The sequence below is a fragment of the Rhinatrema bivittatum genome, chromosome 13, assembly GCF_901001135.1.
Source record: "Rhinatrema bivittatum chromosome 13, aRhiBiv1.1, whole genome shotgun sequence".
NCBI lineage: Eukaryota > Metazoa > Chordata > Amphibia > Gymnophiona > Rhinatrematidae > Rhinatrema > Rhinatrema bivittatum.
In genome coordinates this window covers 54,309,124-54,329,903 of record NC_042627.1, presented here as the reverse complement: position 1 = coordinate 54,329,903, position 20,780 = coordinate 54,309,124, and the positions used below count along the sequence as shown (strand labels likewise).

At 40.9% G+C, this 20,780-nt stretch overlaps 1 protein-coding gene across 1 annotated transcript in view; it reads right to left on the bottom strand.

Annotated features, from left to right (window-relative positions):
* AP4E1 (adaptor related protein complex 4 subunit epsilon 1) overlaps positions 1 to 20,527 on the bottom strand; it is a 65,005-nt gene extending 44,478 nt beyond the window's left edge. Inside the window, 10 exon segments of the mRNA XM_029574863.1 lie at positions 1,007 to 1,116; positions 1,194 to 1,316; positions 4,440 to 4,513; positions 6,278 to 6,444; positions 7,299 to 7,458; positions 8,755 to 8,876; positions 14,152 to 14,225; positions 15,255 to 15,378; positions 19,106 to 19,177; positions 20,298 to 20,527. Of these exon segments, the coding sequence (XP_029430723.1) occupies positions 1,007 to 1,116; positions 1,194 to 1,316; positions 4,440 to 4,513; positions 6,278 to 6,444; positions 7,299 to 7,458; positions 8,755 to 8,876; positions 14,152 to 14,225; positions 15,255 to 15,378; positions 19,106 to 19,177; positions 20,298 to 20,438 (1,167 nt within the window). The 5' untranslated portion in view covers positions 20,439 to 20,527.
* Between the last annotated feature and the right edge of the window lie 253 nt (positions 20,528 to 20,780).

Here is a 20,780-nt window from a genome sequence, read left to right as displayed (position 1 = left end):
CGCCCATGGATGCACAATTTTATAACATGCACGCGCATGTTACAAAATTCTAGGTTGGCGCTCCCGGGGGGGGGGGGGGGTGTTATAATTTAGCAAATTTGTGCGGCGACGCATCAGGGCCTTCCCCAGCCCGTTCCAATTAAGTAGCGGACTGGGAGGGAACTTCCCAACCCCCTACCCTAAACCTCCCTTCCCCTATCCTACTACCCCCCCCCCACCATTTTTTTTAACTCATTTTTTTCTCCTGCAAAGGAGCAAGAGCAAGTTGCATGCACTGGCACCGTGGCAAATGGCCGCCATACATACCGGGCGCCTCTAGCCCAGCCCCACCCGCCCCCTTTTAAGGCTCCGGCACTTACACACGACCTGGGTTTTATGTGCCGGGCCAGTTTGAAAATTGGCCTGGCGCGCATAAACCTTGGGATTTATGCATGCCGGGGTTTTAAAATCCGGCCTTAAGACTGGATAAAAGAACACTAACCAGGACACTAATGAGGAAAATGGCACCATCAATAGACTAAAATCGTGTCATTACCTCACATATGCTCAACCATGCTGAATATTTATTACTAATAGATATATCTGCATACATTTGGTCTAAAAGTCTGAATTTTGTTTGGCTGAAATCAGGCCTGTAACTTTGGTTGGAAAAATTCCTGTCCTAAACTTCTCAGTTAACTTTAGCCAAATAGCACTGAATATTGGTGATCACCATCTCTTTTTATCCTGCTAAGTAATGAGTTACTGGACAAAATTTATATTCAATCTCAGGTTTTATCCAGGTAATCTGAAAAGTAATCCAGATAACTCCTTTGAACAAAGGATCCCTATACTGTTTTCAGCCAAGCAACAATTTCAGATCTGGTGGTTTTATTTTACTATTTGACTGTACAACTATATGGGGTTAAGAAATGATAACTATATAAGCAAAATTAAGATAGTTCTCTCAAATCAGCCATATTCTAAAATTACTTTGAGGTAACAATTTAAAAAATAAATATTTTACCTCCCTTTTAATGATAAGATCAGGATGGTCTAAGCACTCAATTATTGTCATTTGGTGTTGCAGTGCCAGACTTGGATCCTGCTGGATCACATAGGTAAGAGCCTTCAGACCTACAAGGAAGAGCAGCATTACAACAAGCACCACAGACCCTAAAACCTGCAGTCATCCAAATTCTGGACAGTCTTACCTAAATACTTGAGATTGATCTTCGGAGACAAAACAAACTTTCCAATGCATTTGGCAGCCTTCTCAAACAAATCCGATTTTGGATAAATGGTATAAATTGTCTGGACACATTCAAATAAAATAGCTGAGAAGAAAAATAAGAAGGCACATGACCATTTGCAATTTGAAAAAATATAGCTGCAACACGACTAATTTTTGCACATCATTCCCTACTTTTGTTCTTCCTATGTGTCTTGATAGCAATGCTACACTATCATTCCAATAATGCCCCCCCCCCCCAAAAAAAAAGGCTGAACCTTCCAATATTCCCCTCTCCTACCTGTAGAGGTCCTTGAAGCAGATTTGCTTCCCCCTTCTCTTGTCCCCAAGATCTGAGCCCATCAGCTTCATATTCTGCCTGAATTCTGACCTGGTCCTCCTGCTTGGCAGCCCTATCCAACGACTAATTTCTCTCTCAAAGTTTCCAAACTGTATGGTAGAATCAAGAACCCCAGTTTTCAGTAACAACTCTGGAACAGAGATATGCGGTATATCTGCAAAAATATTTTCCTTTTGAAAAATACGTTTTTCAACCTCCCATAATTTTTGGTTCTCTCTCTGCCACTAACATTTTCACTCTCCCCATTTCCTTGTATTTTTTATGCTCTCACCTCTCATCCTCCGAGCTCTCTTGCCAAATTTTGTCTCTCTCCCTCCCAATTGTCCATCACCTATCCTCTGCTCTCCCAGTCTACCTTTCTTGCTCCCAGCTTCTTCACTCTATAGCTCTTGCGGTCTTCCATCCTTTCAGCTTCATCTATTCTCCCCTGACCTCTCCCCTTGGGGTTAGGAGTGGAAAGGAGAGCACCAGTGGTGAATATAAAGGCCCATGGTATCAGAAGCCCAGAGCTGGTAGGACTGAGGAACTATCAGGCCAAAATAGCACACAGAGATTGTATCTTCAATTATATGCAAGTTTTCCATAAAAATTCTACTCACACAAAAAGCAGGTGCAAAAACGTCCATGGGTACTTTGTATCTGTGGCAATTTTACGAAGGAAAGTCTATGTGGATTTTCCCTTTGAAATTTGGTGCAGAGTCTACGAGTAAGAAGGACCTGTGGATTTTGCACCAAAGACAATAGTCTGAAAATTGCCCCCCCAGGTTCACAAGATGTACTAGACATGTTTACAAAGTGAAGTTGGAAGAGGATCCCAAGATGGCGCCTTGCTAGCAGGATGTGCAAGAGAAGAGGTGAGCTCCCGAGCTGAAAGTTTTTTCCGCAAAAAAAATGCCTCATACTAAAAGAAAAGCGAGAATCAGGGTAGAGACCCCGACAGCCCAGACTCTCGCTTCAACTCAGCTATCGATTGGGAACTTCTTCTTGCCAAGCGGTGTTAATACCCCGGGAGAAGCGGCCGTTGTGAGCGCTGACGGTGAGCAAACGCCGACGCCACCAGGCCCAGACATCTCGTTGAGCCCCGGGGCTCCCTCTAAACCTTTGCCTCCCGGACTCATCACGCTCTCGGACTTGGGAACGGGAGTCAGGCCGGAGTTGCCAGGCTTACCAGACTCCTTCGAGGGAAGTCCGATGAGAGAGGAGGTGAGCCCAAAGAACGGAGGGGATGGACGCCCTCTGACTTCAACACCGGAGGAAGGCAAAGGACGTGCAGAGGCCTCAGGAGAGAGGCATGGAGTCTGCACGGAGAGAACAGTGAGTCAAAAATTATTTTCAAGCGTTTCACAAACGTCCAGCATTACTTTGGAAAATGTATGGGCAGCCCTTGTTGATTTAAAATCATCTATTGAGATAACAAATAAAACGCTGATAGAAATGCAGAATCGCGTTACCCAGATTGATCCGATATTATCAGCGCATAAAGAAAAGCTCCAAGCCCTTGAAAATCGGGTGGAAATTGTTGAAAAAGCCCAGGTCGGGTTGATATACGGAGATAATGCAAACTCTAGGAAAATTGAGACACTGGAAAATCAAGCCAGATACAAAAATCTCAGGATATTAAACTTTCCTAGTATTAGATTGATATCCACTCACGAGATGTATAAAAAATATATATCAGAAGTTCTAATGTTAACCCTAACAGAAACACCAATAATGGAGAAGATTTTCTTTATAAGTCAAAGAAAAATGGTAAAGAAAGATCAAGAGGTGGAAATAGAAGAAAAACAGCAAGAAATGGAAAATATCACTGCATTTCTCGAACAGAGTATGACTGACCAAGTAGAACAACGGGGAACGTTATGTGTGAAATTCGCAAACATAGCTGATAGAGATAAAATATTGAGGTTATCTCTTAAAAATAGAGATAAAAAGTTTCTGGGCCAGAAAGTCTGGACATACCCTGACATAACCAAAACCACACAAATACGTAGGAAGAAATTTCTTTCAATGGGCCAAGAAGTGAAAACTCTTGGTGCTCAGTTTATGGTTTACTACCCCAGTAAATGTGTGGTTAAATTCCAAAGTGAGAGGTTTGTGTTTTTAGAACCGCTTGAATTACGAAAGTTTATTGATGCAAAATTACCTAGTGCTTGCTGAGATCAGTTATAGGGTATAGTTTAAATACACTGCTTACCTGCTATTGTTTTAGTTAAAAAATGCTTTGAATTTGCTCAAACTACATCTTGGATCTCCTATTACTTTATAACGGGAGTTAGTTTATGTTTGTTCCAAACTATATTATCTCTTTGGAAAAAGTTTGTATTATATATATTTCCTTGGTTAAAGAGTATAGTATAGTGTATGAATGGAAAATTTCCTGTATTATTATTTTTACCCAATCTGTGACATGCGGTATTGCTGTCTTGTATTTTGAAATGCATAATAAAATTAAAAAAAAAAAAAAAAAAAATACAAAGTGAAGTTACGGGGGGAAGTTAAACTGACCGGTCCTAGTTAAAAGAATTCCATCTACTCAATTTCTGTGCTAGCTGGCTGGCAACAAAGAATTTGATTCTTTTCCATTTATTTCTAAAAGTAACAAATGCAAATAAAAGTACATACACATGGTCATGTTTTCATAAGTTTTATTTGATCAAATAAATAAATAAATAAATAAATAAATAAATAAATAAAACAAACACATTCTTAATGAGGAAAGAAATTAAAGTTGTCTTAATGCTTCCAAATTGTGGGATTCTTGAATTCTATGCATCAGTTTAACTTCTTACACATCATAAACTCATTTATATAAATTATTTGCATTTCTACAAACAAGATTCACACATGCGACAAACATTTGTCACTCACCATAAGTAATATTGTGATTTATCTCAGCTCTTCTTAAGGATTCATCCAAAACATCATATATTAATTCACTCGTCCTGTTTCAGTGAAAAGAAAGATACATTTCATTTTTTTATGATACATAAAGGGGTAGATTTTATAATTTTGTACGCGGGATTTCAATAGATACGCACGTATCCATTAAAATCCGGGATCAGCACGCGCAAGGCTGACAATTTTGGGCAGCCTGCCTCCGTTCCCTTCGAGGCCGCTCCGATTTCGGAGCGGCCTCGGAGGGAACTTTCTTTCGCCCTCACCTCACCTTCCCCTCCCTAACTCACCCCCCGGCCCTATCTAACCCCCCCCCCCCACACTTTATCGACGGATTTATGCCTACCGGAGGCAGATGTAAATCTGCGCGTGCCAGCGGGCTGCTGGCGCGCCATCACCCGACCCGGGAGCTGTTCCGGAGGGCGCGGCCACACCCCTAGAACGCCCCCGGGCCGAAGCCACGCCCGCGGTGCCGCCCCCGAAATGTCGCGTCATGACCGTCACGCCCCCCGCCACGCCTCTCCATCAAGCCCCGGGACTTACGCACGTCCCGGGGCTTGCGCACACCGCCGAGCCTATGCAAAATAGGCTCGGCGTGCGCAGGAGGGGTTTGGGGTAGGTTTTCGGGGGGTACGCGCGTATCCTACGCACGTACCACTTTGAAAATCTACCCCAAAATGAACACAAAATAAAAGTGGAGGAGGAGGATAAAACAAGGATCATTTTCAACAGTTCATCCAGTTTCTGGAGTTGGCACAACAGCTCAGTGGTAGCAATGCAGAGGAACTGGGTCCGATTCCTGATACCAGTTCCTTCTCCCTGGGCTAAAGCTAGGGATGTAGCAGAAGTAGTTTTCACAGCCTCCACATCATAGTGACCAGATGCAGTAGACAAACACCAGATTCTGAAAGGAATCAGCCTATTGTGCATGACTCGGGATTGCCACGGAGATTGCTGGGCTAGGGCATGGGGTTTTAGTGGGTAACAAAACCCCAGGTAGCTGAGAAGATTCAGAGGGTTTTAGCTCAGTAGATGCCATCTCTAAATGAGCTGGAAGCCTAGAGGAACTGAAGGAAACTGCCAGGCAAGAATCATAAAAAAATATCCAGACAATTTGTTTGGCAGCTTGCCAGAAAAGGAAAAAAAACAAAGGGGGGAAAAAAAAACCAAAAAAACTTAATTTACAAATTCAGACAAAAATCTGTATACAAATCTTGGGATTTACTTAAATGCATAAAACATCTGAACATAATATTTACTCACATTTTCAAAATCAATGAACAGGATGTGCTAGTTAACATTATTTATTTACTTACAACATTTATAAAACACTTTCCTATTTTTATGATAAAAGCTTCCAAAGCGATATACAAAACAAATAAAAATATAAAATCACAAAACCAAACAAAACATCTTCCAAACAATGGAAAGAGTTAACATTGCAGACACTTCTAAAAATTACCATAAACCAGAAGTAGCATTCCAGGAGCACTCATAAGATTACTGATAACAGTGCAAAAGAAGTCATACCTGGGACATCAACAGCCATTACAATACTAACGTATGACATGGCTCCTTGCAAATTCAATCATTGCTCACATCTGCAGATTTGCTATCTAATGGTTTTATAACTCATCAATGGCAAGTAATGAATAGAAATGCAGTAAGGTTATAATGACAACACTACATGTCACAAAGAAGATCTATCACATCACAAAGCCCTGACAGTATAATCAGACAACATAAACTTCCTGCAAACCAGTCTTCTCATTGGATTTTAAAATTACTCTACTACACAGGAAACAGATTACCTTGGATCATCTTTTCCTAGTAGCCTCAAGATTCTTAAAAGCTGAATTTGTAACCATGGTGCTGGGACGCTGTGATAATTGAAATCTACAGGGAGCTTCCCTCCAACAACCTGCTTTAGAATTATTACAAAACTCCCCGTCAAGTCCTTGTAACCAGATGGATTGTCCTAGGTAAAGAGAAATATGTATAACTTATCTTAAAATTAAAAAAAAAAACAAATAAATCATGAAACAGATTGCAAAGCAAAGGCAACAACTGATATCACAAACATTCATATAAACTTTTTTACCCCATGGCTTTTTACATTTTTAAAAACTTTAAAAAAAAAACCCAACCACCCACCTCTCCCTCCTCCCCAATAACTCAGAACCACTCCATACCAGCCCCTGTCCCCCCCGCCCCAGGTATGCGTGCACACACAGTAAGCCTTGCCAATAGGTGTCGCAGTTACAGGACGGCTGGAACTCCCCTCCCAAGGGCTGTAATTGCTGCTTCGGCAGAGCATACAAAATATTGAAAGGTGGCCCAAAAAAAAATAAAAATTGTAGACTTTCCACCTTTCACAGTGTCTTACAATCCCACACACTTTTTCATGAACAGACACTGCCTGATGTCGCTCTAATGGATTAGATAGTACTGTAGTAATTGAGATCTTACATTCTGAAAACTCATTACAGTTTGGTTTGTGCTGCAAAATTATCAAGCAAAAAACACACATTTCTTTTTTGTTCTGAGTCCCCTAACTTTCCTCTCTCTATCAGAGATGGGAAATAACGCTCACAGCGTGCTGAAATCTTTTGGCAGGTACCTCTGTGCACATTTTACACCTTCCTAAACAGCAAAGAGGAAACATCCTCAGAATCTGATCAGCTCTGTCACACTTCATGTCCACAGTATAGGAATAGGATGATATTTTTCACTTTAATGGCTATGTGTTCTAAAACACTCTATTAACCAACCATCTGAAGTTTGCTGAGCTAATTTAGTCATGTTTCTTAAATATCTTAATTATCAACATACCTTAACCAACTGAAGATAAATATGTAAAGAGGCAGCCATGACGCCAACATCTCTGTCACAAAGTGCTTTCCGAAAGCGGTCGTGAATGTGCTGGACTTGGTTGGGAGCGATGAGATAGAACTTATACAGTGCCAGCACTGCCTTTCCTCTTATTATTTCTCTGAAAGTACATTAAAAACTTAAAAATCTATCACTTTGATCTTTCCAAAGCAGCTTGCAACAAGTGTAAATAATCTCCAGAGAACTGGACAATGGCTTGTTAGACCACTTATCAACTAAATAAATGAAAAAAAAAAAACAAAAAAAAAAAACCCCACCTCAGGTTGTAATACCAAGATGACAAGGGTAAAAATAATAGATTGGTACCCTAGATAAATGGATGGAAAATCTGTAGGAACTTTCACTCTTGTTCTTTATTTTCCCGGGAATTTTTCAGGGTTTATTATGATGAGAACAAGAGAAAAAAAAATCAGTGGAACAACATGACTAATTTATTTTTCAAGGTAAATATCAGAAGCCAGTATACCAGCTTGCGCTTTGACCACACACTGACTTCCAGCAGTGGCTGGAGGCCTTGAAATGCTACATTTGCCGCTCTGGAGCAATTTTTTTAATCATTCTAAAATTAGGGTGAATATCAGTTAAAAAAAAAAAAAATCACCTTTGGAAAGATCTGGGAATTTATGGGTAAAAATCAGTTTCAACAGAAAAGGAAGGACTCTACAAATCTGCTAACCATACTGTACAATCAATATAATGCTGGCTAATGGCTGGCTGCGATTCTCACCCTGCAGCAGCTAGAAAATGTTAGAAATGATGAAAAGTATTGCCATTTATAGTCACAAGCAATGAGCTCTGTCTACAATCCAAATAACACCAGTCACACACACAGAAAACACCCCAGTACAATTGCTATGGATTTTGCTACGTGCTTGATTTTGCCAGTAATTTTCCTGGCTCTTTTTTTATTTAATATAATCAGACTCATGACCAAAAAACTCCTACCCACCCAGGAATACTAATTATGAGCAGGCAGTTAGATCCCACGTCTCTAGTGAAAGATGCACGCTGTGCTGCTGTACAATAAACTGGGTGAGCAAACATGCAGCTGAAGTAAAAAAAAAAAAAAAAAAAAAGAGGTCTGGGAATGAACAGTTTCATATACGAGAAGGACCAAACTAGTACAAAACAGAAACAGAAATGCTAACAGCACAGATTTAAGAATTGTACAAAGTATTTTTAATGTACTCTTCCACTAAATTTCACAGCACGTTTAAAAGAGGAGAAAGTGTTTGTGATTAAACCAATAATGAAGGTCTTTTAAAGTAATTCATTATGCAGGACTACAATAGAAATCCAGCACAGAGTAGAAAAAGGACTATGCTAAACTGATAAAAATAAGGTACTGGTGATATATATTTCTTGTTCCCAGTCCTCTCTTTGCAATGATACGTACTTGGAATGCTGTAACTTGTCTTCTATTAATGGAAGTGCAGCTGGGATCATTTCCCGTGGAAAAATCTGACTGACTACTGTAAGGGCCATACAGACTTCAACCAGGTTAGTGCTTTGTAAGTCCTGCAAAAGGTAGGGGTTTATTAATTAAAAAAAAAAAAAAAAGAAAAGAAAAAAATCATGAATTTACATTAAAAAAACTTCATATTTTAAATGTTACTGAGAAGTGGTAGAGATTTTACTGTTATTCTTTAATGCTCCTCAACTAGAAGTGCATGCCCTGAAAACTCTGAAAAGGCACAAGAGGTACTTCAACAGTTTATAGTGGATCTTTTCTTCTGAAACATAAAAAAAAAAAAAAAAAAAAAAACTTTTCCTATTACAAATATCTATCCTGTTTAGGACTTTACAGGAAACCCAAACCATTTTGTGCAATTGCTCTCCAGATCAAGATGTGCAAACAGACAGAGGTGAAAGAAATGTGAACATTTGAAATGTAGTATATTCTGCATTTGGATAAACACCGAGTGGATCACACTGAAGTCACCACTTGTTAATCTACTTGTTTAAGCTGAGCCATAGGATGCAATAACCTGCTCTACCAGCAGAATAAGTCAGATGAACATTGCAAACAAAATTTATAGGACACTACTAAGTAAATTACAGAATTGGAGCAAGAAAGGGAAGAAACAGATCTTAGACAAGAAAAGAACCCAGGTAGTAGGCTTGTAATGCACATTTGGTAACAGGTAACCTATCAGGAAAACTTAATTTTCCTCACAGACTACCTCCTCACCGGCCTTGATAAAGGTTGTGCCTACTTATTAATCCTTCTGGACCTCTCGGCTGCATTTGATACAGTCAACCACTCCATCCTCCTAAATCAGCTGGCGAACATCGGCGTTACAGGCACAGCACTGGCTTGGTTCAAAACATTCCTTGGGAACAGAGGATACAAGGTCAAAATACACAATAAAGAATCTCACCGTTATCCATCCTCTCTAGGGGTTCCTCAGGGCTCCTCCCTCTCACCCACGCTCTTTAATGTTTACCTTCTCCCACTCTGCCAACTGCTAACTAAACTGAACCTGAAACATTTCTTATACGCAGACGATGTACAGATCGTGATCCCTGTAAAAGAATCCATTAATAAAACCTTAGAATTTTGGGAAAACTGCCTGCTAGAGATCAAACACCTCCTCACCAGTCTAAATTTAATTCTCAATGCTTCAAAAAGTGAATTCCTTCTTATATCCCCGGAAAACAACAACAACATCACCACAAACCCAGCCAACCTTCAAATTTCTCATGTAAGAGACTTAGGAGCTATCATTGATAACCGTCTTAACCTAAAAGCATTCATCAACCAAACAACTAAGGATTGCTTTCACAAATTACATGTCCTCAAAAGAATTAAACCACTCTTCCACTTTCAGGACTTCAGAACAGTTTTACAAGCAATAATCTTCTCTAAAATAGATTATTGTAACTATCTTATTAGGTCTCCCTGAATCTCATACCAAACCTCTACAGATGGTGCAGAATACAGCAGCTAGAATTCTGACTAACTCTAGGAGAATTGACCACATCTCCCCAATCCTCAAAGACCTACATTGGTTGCCAATTCACTACAGAATCATTTACAAGTCCATCTCTACTATTTACAAAGTCATCCATCACCACGCTCCGCTCAACTTACAAATTCCTTTCAAAAAACATACCTCCTCCAGACCCATCAGAGAGTCTTATAGAGAATCACTTCATGTTCCACACGCCAAAACCTTTCAACACAAATCTCTCAAAGACAGAGCCTTCTCAACAGCAGGACCACCATTAAGGAACTCCATCCCATCGGACCTGCGACAGGAACCCTGCCTACCAACGTTTAGGAAAAGGCTCAAAACATGGCTTTTCAAAAAAGCCTTTCCAGACCCCAACTGATCCTTACCTCACCAGCTATTTATATCAGACTTCACCAACACACTGTTAGCAACTTCCATCACTACATTAATTCTACAACATTGTAAATAATTGCTCTCTCGGTTAACCTCTTTCTGCTTCTTTCTTTTCTGCTCCCAGTTGTGCACTTCCCTGTTTTATTGTAACTGCAATATTTCTAACCACGCATCTGTTAAAGTTTATTGTATTTTGTATTGTATTGTATTTTCTCTGTGTTTTTCACCCCTTGTTAAATGTAAACCGGCATGATGTGATGCCTGTCATGAATGCCGGTATAATAAAAACACTAAATAAAAAATAATTAATTAAAAAATACAACTCAAGAAATATGAGAAATGGAGATATGGACAACTGAAGATGAATAGTATTGTTGTGAAAGCAGAAGTGTAATTTTACTTGTTAATTTCCTTTCCTTGAATCCGGCTAGACTAGTCCAGACATATGTATTTATATTGTCTACTACATCTGCTAAGGCACACCTTTTTCAGTGACATTACCACTAGTATATAAAATCATACAGTGTATGCCAAAGCCAGTACCAATATGTCTCAATAATGGAAGCAAAAATACTGCCCCTAAAACAATTAACCTCAAAAACCTTAAAAAGTATAGGAGAAAAGCCCGTCAAGATAATTTCCCCCCTCCCCCTCTCCAAATTGCAACTGGGAATCTCAGGAGAAGAAATAACAGAAGAGAAGAGATTAAGGTTCTCTCCATAGGGTCTGCAAGACCCAAAGACCTACGATTATGGAAAACAGCGCAGTTGCCAACCTCTGAGAACTGGTCTAGCAGAACTCAAGGAAAGAAAATTCTCTCCTTCCACATCATCCAGCTAGACCAGTCCAAATCTTGAGAAGTACCCAAGCCCATTCTCACTCAAGGAGGAAGACAGGCCTGCCCAGAGAACTGGATGCCACTTGCCTTGTACAGCTAATCTTTAAAGTGAGAGAATGAATGAAAGGAAGACTAATATACTCCAAGGCCATCATGCTGAAGTGAGCCAGAAAGAAAGGGCTCTGGACTAGACATACGTCCCAAACATACAAAAAAAAAAAAAAAGGAGCACCCGCTGATAAACTGCCATGAAGGAAATGTGGGAGTAAGACAGAAAAGATAATCCCCCTTTCTCAACATCATGACCACAAATGAGATGGAGTACCAGGCCACAGCTTCCAGGCCCTGGAGCCCTACCCACTATAGAGGCTGATATGGAGGGGAAAGCTATCAAGGCTTCAGTGATGGACAAAAACATACTCTAGGGAATACCCATTCTGAACAATGTCCAAGCCCTCCCAACAGAAAGTAACATTATTGGTAACAGCTGTTCACTGGGCGCACTATAGGGGGGGAAAAAAAAAAATTATCCATTGACCTCCTTGGACAGCCCCAGAAGAACCAACATCGCAATCCTCAGCTACCTGGCCCTTCAGAGGAGAAAATGTTAATTTTCTTTCCATGAATCCTGCTACACCAGTCCAGACAGGTGGGTTATATCCCTTGTCAGCAGATGGAGGCAGAAAATATGCAGCTTTCTCGGTGACATCACCTCCACTACATAGACATGGTACAGCACAGAGAAAACCAATATACCTATACCAAAGCACTAAACAGATTATAAACATGATTAAAAAAAAAAAATCCAACTTTAACTCTCTAGAATGTCAAAAATGTGAGAGAAGATAATATTATTTATTATTTAGTCACTCTTATAATCTGTCTCCAAATTATCATCAACGTGGAGTAAAAATAATAGCTCTAAATATCAGAAAATAACAGAATAGTAAAAGATCATATAAAATCAAACTCTATACATTAAAAACATTACTGAAATACAATGCCTTCACTTTCTTTCAAAAAAAAAAAAAAAAAGTAACCCCAGATTTATCATTTTGGGCCGTGTGAAAGAGAGACGCACAGCGACAGACTCTCATATATGTAAACTATTCATACCACTGTAAGAGGGGCAACAAGTAACTCGGGGTGAGGTTTTGGGGGGCAGTTTTACATGCACAGTCAGAGGTACAAACAGCACAGTAGACATCAGTGAAGATTTGATGTGATTTGGAGTGAGGAAAGGGACACAAAGAGGAGATTTGTACAATGTACTCTCAACCTAGCTTGATGCACCCTCAAGCTAGGTTGAGAGTACATTGTACAAATCTCCTCTGTGTGTCCCTTTCCTCACTCCAAATCACATTAAATCTTCACTGATGTCTACTGTGCTGTTTGTACCTCTGACTGTGCATGTAAAACTGCCCCCCAAAACCTAGCCCACCACCAAAACCTCACCCTGAGTTCAGAATGGCACCTCTTACAATAGTTGACTAATACATGTGCCTCCCCAGAGGTTCTCTCTCTCTCCTCGCCCAAAATGGAGTCTGCCATATTTATCACAAAGCCTATTTCGGGCATAACGCACAGCATAATTCCAGGAACGCAACACTCACAAGGCAGCCCCATATACACCCCAAAATACCAGTCCCACTCTGCCCTCTCTTCAGGGGGTCAAAGATGGCATCGGCACCAGACCCACCAAATCTCAGACACGGCTGTAAAAAAGAACCAAGAAGAGGGGTCAAGGCCAACAGCCAATGGAAACGCCCCTACCACCACCATCAACTCTTAGTGCTGCTTACCTTCAGACGCAGCAGCCCCAAACTGTGGCTGAAACTGTTTTGTTTTTTCTTTTATACACAAACACCTTTACAGGTACAGTCATAAGGAGAGCACATTTCTGGACAGAGATGTCCAGACCTTGACTCAACTAGGCTTAGAATGGAACTTGAAAGCCACTTACCAGCTTCTTCCTGCTCAAGGGAGAAGGGCTCAATACAGGAAAACAAAAAAAAAAAAAAAAACAACAAAAAAACTTCCTAGGAGTCCATCATCTACTCCAAAGAAAAGATTCCAGAGCTAAATCTCAACCAGGCTCTGGGAGACATAACTGGACTCACGCAACCTGGCACAGAACCTGGTTCCAGGAAAGCTCAGCTAGGGAAATAATGAAAACTGTTGCCCTAGGAGCAAAGCTGAGAAGTCCTCAAAAGGAGAGTATAGCTGAAGCCTAAAGCCTGGGAGCTGGAAATCCTACTGCACAAGTTCAGATCTGCCACCATCTGCTGGAGACCAGAGAATACTGGCTTCAGCCTACACTGCAGCATCCTATATATTAATGACGATGACACTGAAAAAAATGCCTTCTGTGTCCATCTGCTAAATAAGTGGTGTAAATCCACATATCTGGACTGGTCTAGCAGGATAAAGTAATGGTCAGTAGTTGTTAAACCACAAACTACTGCAGCTGCTACTACCTGTTTTTAATAATCTAACAAAGGGTAAAGTCTGTGGTGTCCCACAACAAGGCAGACTTCTAGTAATCTTGATAAGAATGTCAGAGAAGAGAACTTCAGTTAGTAATATCAATGAAATGCTACTGTACCTTTAGAACAGTATTCACAAGTAGAAGCAACAATTCATGATTTTCATGTAAAAATAAAGAAACAGCCAAGTACCCTGCAAAAAAATAAGAAGTATTTGCCTTAAGCAGTATGGACTGTGTTCTTCCTGGTAGAACTAGGAACATCTACTCTAGCCAATTATGTCTTTTGCCAGGCTTGGTCCATCTTTCACCTTTATTTAGTTGTAACTCGCCTAGAGCACCAAGGGGGTAATTTTCAAAATACATGCTTAAAATTGGGTTTTACATGTGTAAATGCACTTTACCCGTGTAAGTGGGCTTTTGAAAACTGCTCCAATATATGCCATTGAATTGTCAATAGGTTTTGTGTGTAACTGTACTTTTAAGCACATAAATGGGTTTTTGAAAATTACTACAATAGTATGTTACATTTACGTGTGTAACTCCTTTGAAAATTACCTCCTATGTGCATAAGGTGGAAAAATATTTTGAATAAAAATAACTAAACAGCAATAAAATCCCATTTCAAAGGAAAAGCATTAAAATCATGCACACTTGCTATAATATTAATACATAATCAAGAACAATGGCATCATTCTAAATCTGTTTATTTTCTCAACAATTTTCCAAGCAGGGCTTTAACAGGCAATAAGAATGTCCTCAGACCTTGGGAGCCAGCGTCCTTATCACACAAAAAGAATAATTCAGCAAAATTAGCTAGACACTGACATTCTGTCTCAGAGTATGCCCCACTACTACATCTGAAGGCTACACATCACCTCCTAGTCTTGGCATGCAGGGTACGGTCTGTTGGTATTCAAAACAGCTAAAACTAGCAGTTCCATCTAAACAAGTAGGCCACTTATATAATTTGGTTGTCTGAAAAGACTCTTCTTATTGTATTGTAGAATAAGAAAGAACTCTAAAGCCACAACCTACATCAGGTATTAGTGTATGAGAAGTACAGAAGTGTATTACATGGCAGGTTATTTCCTAGAAATGTCAACTAATTTTAAACACATTCTAAGCTAAATACCATCATGTTTCTTGGAAAAAAAAAACCTTATGGCAGTATGGTTCAAACTAAAGCAGAACACTGCAAATGTAAGTGCTTTAACACATACCTACTCTTTTTTCTAAGAGGTTTCCTTGCTGGGCCAACTTGATGGCATGGATGTAACCAAAGGAAGCTTCGTATCCCAACATTTCACAATAGATCAGCCTCACCATGCATTCTTTCATCTGCCTCTAAAACAGCAAGCAAGGAAATATTAAGGTTGCTACATAAAATCTATAGCTTCCTTGCCCCCTAAATTTTATATATTGATGCAATACTGCTTTAGTGATAAATGACTATTTCAGATACATATATGGATTCCAGTCGCCAACAATTTTATGTAATAACAGGATTTTCCTCTACAAACACACGGGCCGATACAGTAAGGTGCGGTAAAAAGAGGTGCGTTAGTGCCCGGCGCACCCGTGTTTGCCACACGCACAGTTCGGATCACCTACCGCTCGATACTGTATTTAAATGGCATGCAAATGCAAGCCGCATCCAACGCGCGTCCATGAAGCACAATCCATTTTACTGTATAGGCGCTATACAGCGCCTATACAGTATCCTGGGTGCACTGGTACCTGTCATTTCAAATGTCATTTCAAATGACGTTTGAAATGACAGGTACCAGGAAGTGGATGGTTCTCCTACAGACCCTGCTGCCTTGAGCACCCGGCGCCAGCAAGCCCCAGCAGCCGGCAAACGGAGGCAGGGAGCATAACAAAGCACCCTCCTTCGGACGGACAAGAGAGACAAAATTTCACAGTCCCAAATCAAACCAAACCAACCCAACCCAATCCAAGCCAAGCCCCAGCAGAGAGAGACGAAATTTCACAGTCCCAAACCAACCCAATCCAAGCCCCAGCAGAGAGACGAAATTTCACAGTCCCAAACTTTCCCCCAGCCCCCGCTCACCTGCCCTGGCCGTGGCCACACAAGCCCCCAACAGCAGCAGGGCATCGAGAGAGAGCGGCTTCAGCGAAGGTGAATAAGTGCACACCTGTAGGTCCAATATGGGCGCTCAAGGCAGCGAAGGCACATGCGCACACGCCGTGACTGGCTGGATGTCGGAGGTCACGGCGTGTGCGCATGCGCCTTCGCTGCCTTGAGCGCCCATATTGGACCTACAGGCGTGCACGTATTCACCTTCGCCGGCAGGTCTGCTGAAGCCGCTCTCTCTCGCCGCCCTTCTACTTTTACTGCTGCTGCTGGGGGCTTGCGTGGCCGCGGCCAGGGCAGGTGAGCGGGGGCTGGGGGAAAGTTTGGGACTGTGAAATTTCGTCTCTCTCTGCTGGGGCTTTGATTGGGTTGATTTGGTTCGGGACTGGGCGGCTAAGTGCGAGAAGCATTTTTTTTCTGTGGATTGGGTTGGTTTGGGACTGGGCGGCTAAGTTCACACTAACGCCAGGGTAGGCGGTAAATTAGTAGGTTAAAGACGCGGCAAGATAGCAGGTTAAAAAGGCGATAGTCGGGGCGCACTTTACTGTATGGGAGGGAATAGCTAATCGGATCGTTTACATACATATACATGCCACGGGCGGAAAGGGATATGCGTCGAGTTAAAGAAGCAGTAAGGATCGGTAAAAACAGATAGTGAATCGCGGGTTAGACTTACGCGGCGAAATTGTGAGTACACAGCGGATTAGAAACGGGGTAATTGCGGCCGTGCTTTACTGAAATCGGCCTGACAGATAGTTAGCTCTGTGTGTTCCTGATCTTTACTATGATTATGTTTAGTAGCACTATAGAAATTATAGCTAGTAACAATAGTTAACTTCACTAAATGCCCATCTGTAGATCAAGCACAATTATTTCTCATGTTTTTTATTTTTATGAGTTTAAAAACTAAAAGTCCCTGTGAGAGAGAAAGAAACATTTTCTATAAATTTTTCAGTAAAAACCAAAAATTACAGTACATTAGCATGTCAATGAAGTCAATGATCATTTTGTCTATGAAAACATCTATTGCTGTGCATAACAGCAGTAACAGGAACTATCCATGTTATATTTTTAATTAATAACATTTGCAGCTTCTTAAAATATAAAGCAATACACATCATAAATAACTGTGGAGCTTATGCTAGTAAAGTCAGCTGAATCCTAGGTTTATCTATCTTCTCTTCCATTTTGTGCTGGTCCTTGTCTTAAAATGCTATGGCTGCGTACCTACCTGCTGGAGTTCATGATGTGCTAATGGATCCACCTAGCTCAAATATCCATACCTTTCTACATGAGATATATAGAGAGTGTGCTTCCCAGGGTTGGAAAAATCCCAGGTGTACAGAAAAGAACACACAGAATTGCCTCAGGCAAATTTAAAAAGCCTGATTTTGAAAATCAGGCCCAAAGTGAGCAAAAGGAAAAAGTAGCTATGAAAACCCAAGTACAAAAAAAGCAAAGCAAAAATATAAAGCTCACTGAAATCTGCAAACATTAAAAAGGAAAAAACAGCTAGTAACTAGGTTTTGGTGGTGGTCAAGGGTTTTGGGGCCAGTCTTACATGCACAGCGAGACATACGAACAGCACAGTACACATCTGTGAAAATTTGACATCATTTGGACTGAGGAAAATCATACAAAGATGAGATTTCTGCAATGCTCTCTTGCCCTAGCTTGATAATACCCTGGTAGAGAGTCCCTCTCTCTCTGCCTAAAAATGCCCAAAACAGAATTTGCGACATTTATCACAAATTCCGCTTCGGGCATATCGCACAGCTTAACGCCAGGAAAAAAGGTGTGGTTATTTCCAGCGTTAAAAATGAGGGATAGTATGTGTTACGCTATTGCACGGTGCAATAATGCCCCTCATTTTCATTGATCTCACCCAAACCCTTCTCTCAAAAAATTTGCATTTGCGCCATACATTGCGATAAATATCACATTCGTTATGGCGTTATCGCAGGCGTTAGGGCCCTAATGCTCACGATAGCACCATAACGCATTTTGATAAATGACCCTGTTAGACGTCCCCCGCTTATTAAACTAGCTTTCTACTACAATTAATCTATCTTTAAACTACAATGACAATTGCTACTTAAAAACACCATCACATTAAAAAAAAAGTCCTTCCTTCACAGATTCAAAATATTGTATCTACAACATATTCCTTACTTCAGATTGGGGATTTTGTCTATAGTTAAGCTTTTGACACAGATTACTACTACATGGAAAGTATGTCTGTGCAGTATTTCTGTATAAAAACATTTCCGAAAACCCTTTTTTTAAATAATAAATGTTGCAAGTATACTGTCAGAGTGCTTAAGTGTTTTCTTACTAGTGCATAGAACTCTAGATTCTATCTTTGGTGACAAGAGGAAAATTCACATGGTTCAAGTTAAGTAAATTTGTACAGAAATGTTGAGAAAAATCCTGAAGCTTATTTTCAAAACTGACAGAAACCGTATTCAAGGGGGGGGGATATCCTTTAAAATCATGAAGGAGAATAAAAGAATTTAAAACATTACAGGGCTAAAACATACAATAATGTTTCCACCACATAGTGGTATAAAAAAAGTGCTTAGCACAGCTAGCCCATAAAAGAAAATAGAGGGAAGTTTTACATACTTTAGCTAAAAGGAAAACATTGGACTGTGGCTCTTTAATTCATCATTTGGTGAAAATGTGGTTCACTGAGAAACAAAGCTTATGATTAGATTTAAAATTTCAGGCCTGCAAATCTACTTGCTTGGAAATTCTGAAGTAGTATTTTTCACCCACGAAATTAAAATTTCTGCAACTTGTGCAAGGGAACAAATGTCCATGGAAAAGAAACTTACATCAACAAGAATTTCTTCACCAGGGCAAATGTACCACTGTACAAAAGTTTTCACATGCATCTACAAGGCACAGAAACAGTATCCAAACCAGCAGCACCACTTGTGGATTGCTATGGCTATTTTCTGTTGCTTTACTTACCAAGGTTGTACTGGGAGAGGAAACAGTTGCTTTCAGGTTTGCTAGCTCTTGATGGATTAATTTTTCTTCTTCCTAAACTCAGGTCATTTAAAGAACATTTTAGTTTCTTTGATGGTCAAAAGGATTAGACAAGCTGAGAAATCAAGCTCATAATTCATATACAAGCCATGGACATACAAATCATATGCTACCTGTTCTGTGTTCAGATAATGATTTGTCATGTGTCCAAGGCTAGGCTTTTGCTTGTAAGTTAATGCTAATAACGCTTGCTTACTGCCACCCATACACATCACAAATTTTCAATGTTCCATCGCTTTCTAACACCACATGCAATTATTTTCATAAGTAATAGACTATTTTGTGAAAGTACTCAATATTATTATTTTTGTTACCAGTTTCAAGGCCTGGCCTGTGCATGGGTGGCAGTAAGCAATGGTTACAAGCAAATGTCTCTGCCTTCCTATAACTTTAATTTGGACAATGTCAACAGTTGGGAAGTAACATGGAGATGAACTAAAAAAACAAAATATAAAATACTATAGAATAGAAAGGTGACTTCGTATTTATTTATTTATGATCAATTATGCACCACCTTTTTTAGGACTCACTAAAGGCAAGGTACAACATGGTTTACCTGACCTTAGAATCTCACAACTGGGGCAGCAGTTTAAGCAGGACAGCTTGTCTCATACAGAGAACATAGCATATTTATGTTGGCCTGGATTAATGTTTTAATCAGAAACCACCTTGCAACCTTTCCTCTACGATTCCCTTCCGCAATAAATGCCGTCCCTATAACAGCAGGTGGATGCCGCTATCACTCAGCCTCTGCCGGCTCACCAACGCACAGTGAGACTTTCAACAGCGTGGGAGCTGTGGATGCGCCCCATGATCTTTATCTGCTGTCGTGTTCTATATTTCTACACCATCAGACTCTGCGGGGGTGAATGATGCAGTGAAGAGGATGACAGCCCCCCTCCTCAGGCACGGCGCTGCAAGGAGGCGGCGGAATTCCGGAGGAGAAACAAAGCATCGGTAGTGAGAAATAATGCAAGACGAATGCGTCACCGTTTAGGGGGTTCCACGCAGATAACTCATCCCCCTCACCCGCGGAAGGCCTTAAACGGCTGGGCAGGGGGACCGAGAGGGCTAGGGCTGGGCTCCAGGGGTGAAGGCTGCTCCCGACACCCACCTGTTTGGAGCCCAACGCAGTTATGCTGCGGATCAAGGAGCCGAGCCTGGAAGACCCCGAGAGTCTGCCCGCGCCAGGCTGCGGCTCCTGAAGCAGAAGGACCGGCAGAGCGCCCAGGGTTTTCGCCACAATGTCGCTCATCTCGCAGCTCACTTGTCATCCTCAGAGCGGAAGAAAACAAACAGCAAACCGGCACCGCCGCAGCCTCAACCGTCGGGCGCCATCTTCCGACCGACATCACTTCCTGCTTCATTGAATCCAAAAGCTTTATTGATAACCCTGAACGCCAAGTGAGAGGAAAAATAACCAAAAGAGGGCGCAATTTGCAGGCCGAGTCTCCAACAGGCCGATGCAATAAAGTGCGCCCAGCCTAGCGCAAACAACGAGCAGTAGGACGTATGTTTTGGTCTGGCGTTCATAACCCCCCAATTCAATAAGGAATCAGTGCGTCCAAAACACACTTCCAAACAAAGGCATAGCTAA